Source organism: Micropterus dolomieu, linkage group LG19 (genome assembly GCF_021292245.1).
Source record: "Micropterus dolomieu isolate WLL.071019.BEF.003 ecotype Adirondacks linkage group LG19, ASM2129224v1, whole genome shotgun sequence".
Taxonomy (NCBI): domain Eukaryota; kingdom Metazoa; phylum Chordata; class Actinopteri; order Centrarchiformes; family Centrarchidae; genus Micropterus; species Micropterus dolomieu.
Window position 1 is genome coordinate 19,819,702 of NC_060168.1, and position 12,138 is coordinate 19,831,839.

A 12,138-nucleotide genomic window follows, 5' to 3' on the forward strand; every position below is an offset into this window, starting at 1 on the left:
TATATCTAATATAAAGATTAGGTCTATTAAAGAATATTCGGTTGTAAACTTTAATGCAGGCACTCATTTTGTAGTAGGTGTTAAATTTCTTAAAGTATCTTGGATTGAAGCATGCAATTATAGTAATGTGACTGCAGCTCTTTTAATTTTGAAGAGGCTTTTATTATATTGTTAGGACGTACCAGGATGACCTTTTAAAGTTTGACTTTAAGTTGAGACTTTAACAATTAAAGACCAATGTGGGTTTAGCAACATCGTAACCAGTTTGCAACATGTCACTGCAAATATTGCAAGGAAAAATACTGTCCAAAGTGATTCCACATGCAGTAATGGATTAGTCATGTACAAACAGAGCAGCAAAGTTGGTATGTTGGTCAACAATAATGATTGTAGTTATATTCTGTATTTTATCCCAGAAAGTTCCGCCACTTTATTCAGCGAAATAAGCTGACACATTTTCCGAATAGGTCTCCGCTCTCTCTCTCTCTCTCTCTCTCTCGGTCTGTCTTCCACTCTAATTTTTGTCCACATTCCATTAACTTCTCTCTCCCCGGCTATAAATATCCCGCATGTCAGATTGGACGAGAGCGAGGGCTTTAGTCGCTTTATGGAAAGAAAAAGAGGAAAAGATGGGGGAGGTAAGTATAGATAGATGGGGGGTAAATGGGAAAAGGGAGGGAGGAAAGGGCGGGAGAGCTTGGGGCTTTTGCGGGGGTTTAGTTTAAATGAAACCAGGTGTGTTGTGCGACCAGTAGGAGGGGGCATTTTGGAAGAAGACGGGGGGGGGGCAAGTGTGTGAATCTGTAAAGTTGTTGTTCCGCCTGCGATTTGGACAGATTTGGAATTTCGGTATTTGGGCCACAGACCAGGAATTTGGATCCTGGGGGGGGGGTCAGGGAGAGGGGGTTTGGAGAGTGGAAGATGGCAGTGCAGGGGGCCAGAGGGGAGGGAGGGGGTATAAGAATGGGCTGTCCCTCTCTTCTCCCTCTCCCTCTCCTCGTCTCTCTCTCCCTTCCTCCCTCCCTCTGTTTGCATGTGTTCAGCTGCTCCAGCTGTCGGTCTCCCCACTCACTCTCTCAGGGTCATACAGGCAGGAGTTTAAGGGACCACTTCTGCACGCCAACTCAGCCAGGACGACCGCAGCCAGCAGAAGGACACGCTGGAAGAGACGGAAGGCCCATCCCAAAAGATCCATCCGTGAGTTTTCCTGTGTGTTTCTTTGATGTCTGATGTCCATGTTAAAAGATCTTTGTGTCAAAGACAAAACTGGTTGATGACTTATTATGTTTGCAAGAGTTTTATGGAGAAGTAATGGAGGTGAGATGTTCCTCTTGCCCACTTTTCTGGTACAGGCCATACACGTCACACACGTCTGCTCTCTGCTCTGCTCTCGCAGCTACACTTGGCTTCTTACAAGAGCCAAGATAACGTGGCCCACAGTCTGTGTAGTTTGCTTCTTGGCTCTGCGTTTTAGAGACTGTAATAGGGGGGTAGACAGGAAGAAAGGCAATGAGTCACAGGGTATGTATTATTGTACTGTATATTGCAAAATTCTTCCACCGCATCCCTCTTGTACAACATTCAAAGCCAGTGTCACAATCTTGGTTTGGTCACTCAGGGTGGGGTGGGGACTACAGCAACACAAAAAAGAAACAGGTGCCAGCTAAAGAGCTACTCTTGAAACCTGGATAACATCACAGACAGTCTAGGGAACTGCTTACTACTATTTAACAGTGCATTTTATGTGTGTATAGTCCTAATAGCTGATATGTGACAACTCCACCATCACTGTAATGACTGTAAGGTGGGATTATAAAGACAATAGGAAGGAGCGCTGTTCACCTGAGAGCAGCACATCATCTTGTGCCATATTATATGCATACCCTAATATATCACACCTCTTTAAACACCCTTTACACAGGGAACAGAATCACCACTGGGAGAACATAACAGCTCAGGAGAGAGTTGTTACAGTGTGTGAATTTCTCCTGCAGGCCACTATTCATCGCTGATTGTGGAGTTTCCCAGAACAGGAGTTAGGCTGTGTATGAGATGGTGACCCCCTGGTTGTGGATTTGCAGGTTCACTGCCACAACGGTAACAGAGTGCTGCTGGAGTGCGCTGGGCCACCATGTTCTTAGGCTGCTCCACTCACAACTGAGCAGAACCACACAAAGCTTGCAATATACACGCTACAACACATGAACATCTTGCAGTTAACACTGTCTCTGTGTGTGTGTGTGTGTGTGTGTGTTTGTGTGGTCCAACTGTGTGTTTTTTCTGGCCCCCATTTGGACACTTTATAAGTCACCTGACATTTTGCTGGTTAAATTGTGCTGACTGTGTGAATTTAAAATGGGTCAGCCGGCTGTTACTCAGGCCCAGTCAAGCCCCAAATGGTAATTATAATAGATTATAATGATTTTATCATGAGAGATACACAACAGGTGTTACAGCAGTAATATTTTGAGGTTTCAACTAGGGCTACAACTAAAAATTATCATTATCATCATTGATTAATCTGCTAAAAATTTTCTCTATTAATCATAATAATCATTTCCTCTAGTAAAGTAAAACAATTACCAGGCCCCAAGGAGATGTTTTGTCTGACCAATATTTCAAAACTAAAACATATTTAATTTACTATCATATATTATCAGGAAACGCAGCAAATCCTCGTATTTGTTAAGCTGGAACCAACAAACGTTTAGCATTTTTAATTGAAAAGTGACAAAAATGATTAATCAAAATATTGTCAATTATTATTTGTTTATGTGGTATTACAGTCAACCTGTCAGTGGTAGTCAAAACCCAGACGATAATTTCCTCCACTTCAGACACTGACATCCTCCTACACAGTGAGGAGAGATGAGGGGTTAGGGGAGCAGTAGCTGAAGGTTTGGCACCAGCTATCCTGTTATGTGAATCCATGGGGGGGTTTCCCAGAACCTGATACTCTGGGAACCACTGCCGTGGCAGGGCATCCCAGCTGGGAACTGATGCCCACATCCTTGCCACGGGCATTCCAGAGGTCCACCACCACTTGATCTCCAGTAGCAGCCGGGCAACACCCATGCATCCCCACTGCCCAGTCAGTGAGTGTCTGGACCCTGGACTGATGGTCAGTTTGTTTTTGGGTGGTTTTGGATCACATTCTTGCTGGTTGTAAGTGGCTGCTGGGCCAATTCAGAGAGGTCACGTACTGCGGCCATCTGATTGCACGGTGGTATGTGTTACCGTCTGTGCTTATAGGGTGAGGGCATGTTTTGCTGCTTTTCACCACGCAAAAATCACAAATGGCCTGTGATGTCAGCCATCGAGTATTTGAGGGTGTCCACGTCACCCTGCGTCCCTCTGTTTGTCTCAACATGAAATACAACAATAAACGATGCTTGCAAATGTGGCTCTGGAGTTTACATAAGAGCGTGCTTCTATGCACGTAGACAGGCAGTGATTATAACTTTCCTTTCATGTGTTTTAACTGGAGCTCACTGACTTTGCAACTAGCACTTGCTTAGATTTTTTTTTTGTTCCTTGAATTGGCCTGTTTTTTCTATATTTTTGGTCTGCAGGAGCTGGAACAGGTGATTTGTGTATGTTTAGAATCAGTTCAAACACTTACAGCTTCTCTCCAGGAATGTTAACTGAAGGATGGTTGTGTCTCTGCTGGGAGAAAAGCCCAGTCCGTCAGAGTACTCAGCAAACATAATTCACCGTAAATCTACCTCAAAAATACACCACACTGTGGAGAACATTGTAGAAAAGACCAGTGGTACTCAGATCCTTTACCTAAGTAAAAGCAGAAATACCACAGTGTAAAAAATAGTCCATTAAAGTTCAACTTTCTACTGAAATAGTATTTGCACGAGATGATCATTTGTCTTATTTTTGGTCTAGTCGGTGGCTCAAACCATGTTGTTAGCATGCTAGTTAGCTTAGTGGGCTAGTTAATTTAACAGGTTGTTTGGTGCATTTGTTGGTTGAAAAGGTCCAGCTAGTCACCCTAACGTGAGGTGGTAGACAGGAGTGTACGCTTTGTTGATTGCTAAGATGAAGAATCTGAGGGGGATTGTTTAGCTGTTGCTTGGCGGATTGAGCAGCATGCTAGTTGTAGAAGGATTGTGAGTGTAATGGGTGCAACTACAGAGGAGGGGTGGTTTGGGGACACTGGATCATAGTTGTGCCTTCTCTGAGTCATGGGCCCAACTCAATAAAATACAAAAAGGGTGCCCACCTGATGACCCTGCAAATGTGACTGCCCAACGTTTAGCACATTTTATGGATAACTTTCTTAAATGTAGTGGAGTAAAAACCATAAAATGTAAATGAAAGAAAAGTTAAGTATCTAAAAATTGCACTTAAGTACAGTACTTGAGTAAATGGTATTTAGTTACTTTCCACCACTGACAAAAACATATTCATCTCTCACTTTCTAGACACACGTCTGTAATGTGTGATAGCATCTGCAGAGAAGCAGATTCCTTGTCACACAGACCAATTAACTTTAAGTTTATCTTTGAAACTGAGATGAGTAGGAGATGCTGTAACAGCCAGGATTTATATGCTCCCACCGACGCTGCTCTGATACACAGTAAACTGAACCTCTGGAGGCAGCGCTCAGTGAGACTATCATTCCAGTGAGTTGTAGTCTGCCAGTCTGCAGACACAGAGGGCTTTCTGTGAGCAGCTAATATGAAAGTATTTCTGTGATGTTGACTTTGTTATTTTCAGCAGACGGATGGAGTACGTCACAATGTTTATGTTTTTACCTGGCAGAGGGATTCATTCCATTTATTCCTGCTGCGATTAAGGGGGAACTGTTTGGTTGACAAACAGTGAACCATGTCCAAGAAGCTAACTGTTTCTGTTCTGACTGACTACTTAAAAACTGGCTCCAGCGCTTTTGCTTCGAGTTGATTTATCCATTTCAGCTGTGGGGACAACTTACAGCACTAGTGTGTTTTGAGACTGAATCGAACCATTTTGTGATTTCTGCGTTTCTAATGTTGCCTTTTTTTCTGTCTTTCCCTCTGTCTCTCTCTGAAATACAGATACCACTTCTTGGCTGCTGGATGCATCACAAAGTCTGCTGCCGCTCTCATCTTTAAAGCAGTGTTACCTGTCTGATAGCTCTGTGTGTGTGCGTGTGTGTGCATGTTTTACGTGTGTTCCTCTCCCATCTCTCACAAATTAGTGCATTAGTATGCAGGGTGCTTGTGTGTCAATCTTGTGCGTGTGCGTATGTGTGTCTGTGCTCCTCCACAGTGCTATTTCACAACCACATACTGAAAGTGACACCTACACGGTAAGGATGGACCAATCTCTCTCCCTCCTTCTCTCTTAGCATTAGTTCTTATTTCCTCTTCTTCTTCTTCTTCTTTGATATTCCACAGCAGTTTTCGCTGTCCAGCATTTTAAAGTAGTCATAGCTGGGGGTTAATTTTAGTTTTAATTCCCTTCCCTGTTTCTTTAGGCCTCACTTTTTCCTTCCACGCAGTTCACAGAAAAATTTTTTTTTCCAGAATGATAATGACCCTTTTTCCAAACAGCGGGCTTAAATTCTCTGTTTTTGAAGTGACATTTGGCTAAAGGAGAGTAGTTTAAAAGCGGCAGACTTCTTGTCTTTTTGGCTCAGCACTCCTACATGAATACAGAGGAAACAAGTTTCTCTGTCCTCTGCTTCTTTTTTTTATTGTCCCACTACTGGGGATTTAATATGTTTTATGAATATATTATGCAACTACTTGGCTCAGAGGGACTGTTCACATCTTTCTTTCCATCCTTTTCTCACACTCTCTTCCTCTCTCTGTTGCTCTTTGTAGGAATGCACAGATGGGTATCATTGGGATCCTCAGACTGAGCACTGCAAAGGTAAAGCACTGTTTTACCTGCATTTATTCCATCTCACCACCTAATTCTTATGTACTTTAACAACATTAATTATCATGTTGCTCTTCACACTCTGTCCTGTCCTTTTGATTTGCTCCTAACAAGTACGCTTAGTGCCTAATGTTCGGCCTGTGTGTCTCCCATCAGACATAAACGAGTGTGAGACCATTCCAGATGCCTGCAAAGGGGAAATGAAGTGCTTCAACCACTACGGAGGGTACCTGTGTCTCCCCCGCTCTGCGTCAGTCATCCCAGCCCCGGAGCCCGCTATCACGCCCACTGTGACCAACCCCTGCCCACTGGGTTACGAGCCACAGGGAGACAGCTGTGTGGGTGGGTGCCTGGTTTGTAGCTTTGGGGGTTGGAGCGGGACAGGTGGCCACAGGATGAGTGATCATTAAGCGTGTGTGTGTGTTGTGTAAATGTATTGTCAGTGGCCACAGATTGCGAGGGACAGGTGGTCGTAGCAGGTGTTAGGACTGGAGGCAGCATGTTGGTGCAAGTTGTGTGGGTGTGAGTGAGTATGAGTCCACGGGGGGCAGACAGACAGTGTAGGAATTTGGAAGATTTCACACGAGAACAGCTGCTGTGTTTTAGGAGCTGACATGCAGCGAGAAACCTACTTGTGCTGATGATCATCTGGCCTGCATGACACAGAAAACATGATTCAGCATGATGTGATATTTTCAGCTGTTGGGTGCAAATGAGGGGAACATGGTTGCCGTCGGCTGCCCCCCAACAGTCACACTGTATCTTCCTGTCATGCTGAATGATACTGTGTTTTCTCACAATAACCAAATTTTTACATGTTTGTCGCTTTTTCACTTTGCCCACAAACACACAGACATCGATGAGTGTGAGCGAGACGAACATGACTGTCAACCCAGCCAGGATTGCATCAATACACTGGGGGCCTTCACCTGTCAGTGCCCGGATGGTTACCGCAAGGTTGGCACAGAGTGCATCGGTGAGATAATCTGAATTTGAAAACGAAAACTTGGAAAAACTATTTTGCTTCATGGCACAGGGGGATGGTAGTTGTAGTTGCAAGAGTGACCCTAATAACCTGTAGGAATGTGAATATCTCTTCTGATTCTATTTCTCTCTCTCAGACATCGATGAGTGCAGGTACAGGTACTGCCAGCATCGCTGTGTCAATGTACCCGGTTCCTTCTCTTGTCAGTGTGAACCAGGCTTCCAGCTGGCGGGAAACAACCGATCTTGCATTGGTGAGTGACACCCTCTGCTTCTAAAATCAATGTACTAATCAGGCTGCAACTTAAAATCAGTTTCAAGTTTAAATAGATCTTACTAAGGCTTTGTCAAGTACCTTAAAAAAATGAAAGCATTTGAAAAAATTTTAATCTTAAATGGCAACTGATTTACTAATCAAAGTCTGTTTACAGGTCTTGGGGAGTACTGCTGCATATGTAAAAAAGTTGCCTTTAGTGGGTCCAGAGGGCACGAAATCTGATAACAGCCCCTTTGATGTCACTTAAGTCAGCGTCAGTTGGTGCTAAAGACTTAAAAATTAAACAAATCTGTGGATGTGGAGTTAAAAAGAAAAATTAATTTATAATGGGTTTAACACTTAAAAATAAGATAATCTGCTTTATCAGTTATAGTTTGATCACATTTGATTGACTGGTTTGTTTGCCTGGCAACATTAACAACAATCCAACAGCTGTCATTGCATGTAGATTCAGTGTTGCTATAGTCTAATTGGTGCACAGACATTACGTACGTGATGTTACCTTTTTACAATAGAGCACATCTCACTTTAAACCAGCGAGAGAAAAAATCTCTCCATGTGAAGAAACTGAAACTGTTTCAACTTTGTCAGAAAATAAATTGTGTGTCCATGCTGGATCCCATCTCTCATGGTAACAAACTGATAGAGAAACTGTTAAGAAATGTTTTCAGGGCTTAGATTTATTATGAGCTATCATTCTGATTTCTGCCTTCAGTTCTGATCCAGCAACTGGAAATGTTTTTTGGATGTGTGCGCTCTTTGACTCATGCAGCATTTAAGTTTACACTATAAAATCTCCCTTTCCTCCTTTCAGATGTGAATGAATGTGAAATGGGTGCCCCCTGCTCTCAGAGGTGTTACAACACATACGGCACCTTCCTTTGTCGCTGTGACCAGGGCTATGAGCTGGGGCCTGATGGCTTTGCTTGCAACGGTAATAGACCTATTCAGTCTGTCTGCCAATCTGCTCTGTTTTCTGTTCCCGTCCTAGCTTTAATTTTGAACAATTAATAAAACCTGAACCTCTAACTTGACAGACATCGATGAGTGTAGCTACTCCAGTTACTTGTGTCAGTACCAGTGTGTCAATGAACCAGGGAAGTTCTCCTGTGTGTGCCCAGAGGGATACCAGCTGCAAGGCACCAGACTTTGCCAGGGTAAGCGCACCCGCCTCCATTTCCTCCCAAAACTAACACCTACCTCTTCAGAGTCACAAATGCTGCACTGAGTCAATACTTATTCATTCTTTGACAGCAGCTTTATTCTTGTCTTTTTCCTGTTCGACCGAACATCATGAACTGTTTTTGTTTCTACAGATATAAATGAATGTGAAACAGGTGAACATCAGTGTACTGACACGCAGACTTGTGTGAATATCCACGGACGATACCAGTGTGTGGACTCAAACCGGTGCCAGGACCCTTATGTACAGGTGTCTGACAAGTGAGTGACACCACATGAAAGCTTGTGTGTGTTCATACGCAAACACACACTTTCACACACCTTTTCCCAGTTACTCAAATATGTGCTGGCCATCAGCTAAGAATATAATCAGCCCCTGTATTGAGTATGGCTCCAACTGTGAGATTACCCCAATTACCTTTTCCACATATGAGTCCAACTTAAAACCTTTTCTTTTGAGCATGGTCCAGTGCAATAAGAAAACTATAAAAGTTGTGAACAAGTGTTGGATTGGTAACAGGTGTTGGTCACTATTAACATATCCCAGATGATTTGCTAATATAAAATGTGTTTGTGAAAAACATGAGGGTAAAAAATGGCTACTGTTCAATATCTTAGATTTTAGGAGCGCTTTCTTCTCAGTCATATCACTCCCTCTGCTGGCTGATTCACGGATTACTGCTAATGTTTTTCTGCACCAAGCATTACAACTCCCTGTGCATGTATTCTGGATTCTCACTCTGGCTGTTTACTTCTCTGTCCAGCCGCTGTGTGTGTCCTGTCAACAAGCCCGGCTGTCGAGATCTGCCTTTCTCCATTGTCCACCGCTACATGAGCATCACCTCAGAGCGCTCTGTTCCTTCCGACATCTTCCAGATTCAGGCCACCAGTGTCTCTCCGGGGGCTTACAACACTTTCCGCATCCGCTCCGGTGACGACAACGCAGACTTCTACATCAGGGTGAGAACTATTACAGAGGAGAGGAGCATGGTTGTTTGTTCGTTCAAGTTACCTGTGCAACTGCTGACAAAACCTGTAGTCAGAGTGAGGACCGCCGTCTTTTAAGTTTAAAAAGCACTGACTAGGTTAGATGGATATATCGGAACAATACTGACTTTTTATTAAACATAGGCGGGGTGGGAATTTAGCACCAGCCATCTGTCAGCGTCTGGTAGATGTTCACATTTTTTCCTACCCTGAACATATGACATTTGTCAGTTATCATCTGATGGTGCTGACTAAACCTACTTGACTAAACCTATTTACCCAGCACATTTCATTCATTCATATCAATGCATCTTAACAGCAATAGTTTCTTTTACCATTAAATAAATGTGGTAGGTCAGACTACCAAAAAAGCTGAGTGTCAAAGGAGAGCTTTAGTGTTTGCTAAGAAAACCAGATTTATGGTTTTAATGTATCAGACTTCATAGAACAGTTTAAAAAAAGTGTTTGTCAATGCAAATTTATTTAAAATGTTGTTTCCCATCATTTACTACCATTCATAGCTCAGCCTCACTGATAAGTTTAACATTTAGAAACCAACCCAGCAAGTGATCAATGATTTTATTAAACATAATACATTTTCTTTTTTTAAACAGGACGCTCACAGGATATCTTTATCCTGTCAGCCATATTTATGTTCTGCTGAATAGGATCATAACCTAAGCTTTTTCTATTGTATTTTTGCCAAACAGTAATCAGTTGGATCTTACTTTCCTTTTTTTGAAAACAAGATTTTTCATCTTCCCACTAACTATCTTTAAGCTTTTTGCAGGGTTGAGCCTGTACTTTATGTTAAACGTTAGTACAAAACTTAAAGCCCCATGATTACTTAAAAAGACCTCTTAGATTTTTCCTTGCCACAGTCACAAAGTGCTTGCCCATGGTTGGCATTTTTGGGCCTCTGTAAAGAATATTACACGGAGTACGTTCTAGACCTTCTTTATATGAAAAGTGCAATGAGATTGCACCCCAAGTTATGAAGTAGGGCTATATAAATAAAATAAAATTTAATTAACTTCTCAGGATTGTGTGGACACGTACAAGCTGTTAATTTATTAGCACCTGTTAGGCTAGGACATCATAAACCGTGATCATTCTTATTAAGCAGAGTATAGTTACGCATGTTCTTTTTTTGGAAATACACTTATTTGCTTTTTGGGCGAGTGTTTGTCGGAAAGATCAATAGCACTCTCATATCTGTACATATCTTTTTGGTAAATATGAAGCCACAACCAGCTTAGCTTATCTTGTCACAAATACTTGAAGTTGCAGTTTTTCAGGAATTAGAAGAAGTAGGTGTAAAAACCACAACAAAATTTTAAAGTTAACATTATTATTTGTGAGCTTTAGAGGTGCTGGTAGGCAGATTTTTTGTTACCTTTGAGCAGAGCCAGGCCAACTTTTCCCCCTTTTTTCCAGTCTTCGTGCTAAGCTAAGCTAATTGACTACTGGCTCTAAATTTGTATTTACTGGTATCAATCCTCTCATCTTACTCTGGGCAAGACAATTAATAAGCATGTTGAATTATTCCTATATGTCAAAACACCTGTGGGGCCTTTCACATCATTCACACAGAAGTGGTATCTGCTGTAGAAATGTGCTCATAAATACTTGTTTTGTCTTCTCCAGCAAATCAATAATATCAGCGCAATGCTGGTGCTGGCCCGCGCTGTGTCGGGGCCCAGAGAGTACACGTTGGACCTGGAGATGGTGTCAGTTAACCCTCTGCTCAGCTACCAGAGCAACTACCAGACCAGCTCTGCCCTCAGACTCTCCATCTACGTTGGGCCATATGCGTTTTAAAGAAGAAGGAGAAGAAGAGTGGAGGAGGGACACAGAGAAAGATGGAGAGAGCTGGGGAGAAACACAGATGCAAAAAAAAAGGAAAGTGAAGCTGTAAAAACAAACGTGGTCGATGCAGTTCAACCAGTCACTGTGATGTTACACTCTTAGCTTTTTGTACCTACTCGTCCAAAGAAAGCTACACACTTCTGTCAGCCCAACATATTACGTGTAAAAATATACATACAGTGGAGTATACAAATATACTGTAGCAGTGACATCTCACTGATAAACAACAGCCTTAAAGTAGTTGTTGAAGTCCAGTCAAATTTGTTCCCTTGTGTTTATTGTGTCAGTTTTCCTGTTTCTTAGGATATCATAATCACTGTTATTTTTTACTTAGCACCACTCTGTGGTCAGTGTGTATAAAAAGAGATTTTGCTCTGAAGATTTCTTTTCTTCACATCTGTTCAGGGTGATAACAAATCTGTGTGACATATTTCCTGTCTGCCTTCAGGTGGAGTGATTCACGCCCGCCGTCACTAGATTAATCAGTTTTCACCAGTTTACACCCTTATCTTCGGTTCTGCTCTGTTTGTCACTTTATTCTTGCTGGCCCTGTTACCTGTCGACAGACGTGATTCAGTAACCACTCATATCAGACCTCAGCATCCACGATCCTCCTTCACAGTCCTCTGTTTATTCCTATGTTCAAACTCTCCATCACTGCCTTTTGTAGGTTTGTCACATTGCTGATTGTGTTGTACTTAGTTTTTTTGTCTAAGATTTAAACCCAAATAAAACAATATACCTTTAACTCTGTGTCACAGTGAAATTTATTACACATATATATATATATAAATCAAAATGGGACTGTAATCTTACTCAGCTGAGAGATTCTAGACCAGACTGCAGTGTGTGTGTGTGTGTGTGTATATGTATATGTGTATATATATATATACATACATATATATATGTATATGTGTATATATATATATATATGTATCTCTCTCTCTCACTCACACTCA

General features: G+C 42.1%; 1 protein-coding gene across 1 annotated transcript; it reads left to right on the forward strand.

Moving 5' to 3' along the window:
- The first annotated feature begins 1,065 nt into the window (after positions 1-1,065).
- On the forward strand, positions 1,066-11,927 carry efemp2a (EGF containing fibulin extracellular matrix protein 2a). Its single transcript, XM_046031311.1, has 11 exons — positions 1,066-1,197; positions 5,052-5,305; positions 5,823-5,871; positions 6,037-6,222; positions 6,734-6,856; positions 7,002-7,118; positions 7,956-8,075; positions 8,179-8,298; positions 8,458-8,584; positions 9,088-9,283; positions 10,958-11,927. Exons 2-11 carry the CDS (start codon positions 5,204-5,206, stop codon positions 11,129-11,131), a joined length of 1,314 nt encoding a protein of 437 aa, XP_045887267.1. The 5' UTR covers positions 1,066-1,197; positions 5,052-5,203; the 3' UTR covers positions 11,132-11,927.
- The last annotated feature ends 211 nt before the right edge of the window (positions 11,928-12,138 follow it).

Bases quoted from the DNA above. Each gene is read 5' to 3' on its own strand.
- efemp2a (XM_046031311.1), top strand. From the start codon at position 5,204: ATGCAGGGTGCTTGTGTGTCAATCTTGTGCGTGTGCGTATGTGTGTCT. The intron at 5,306-5,822 runs GTAAGGATGGAC...TGCTCTTTGTAG, and splicing joins CTGAAAGTGACACCTACACG to GAATGCACAGATGGGTATCA. The intron at 6,857-7,001 runs GTGAGATAATCT...TCTCTCTCTCAG, and splicing joins GGTTGGCACAGAGTGCATCG to ACATCGATGAGTGCAGGTAC.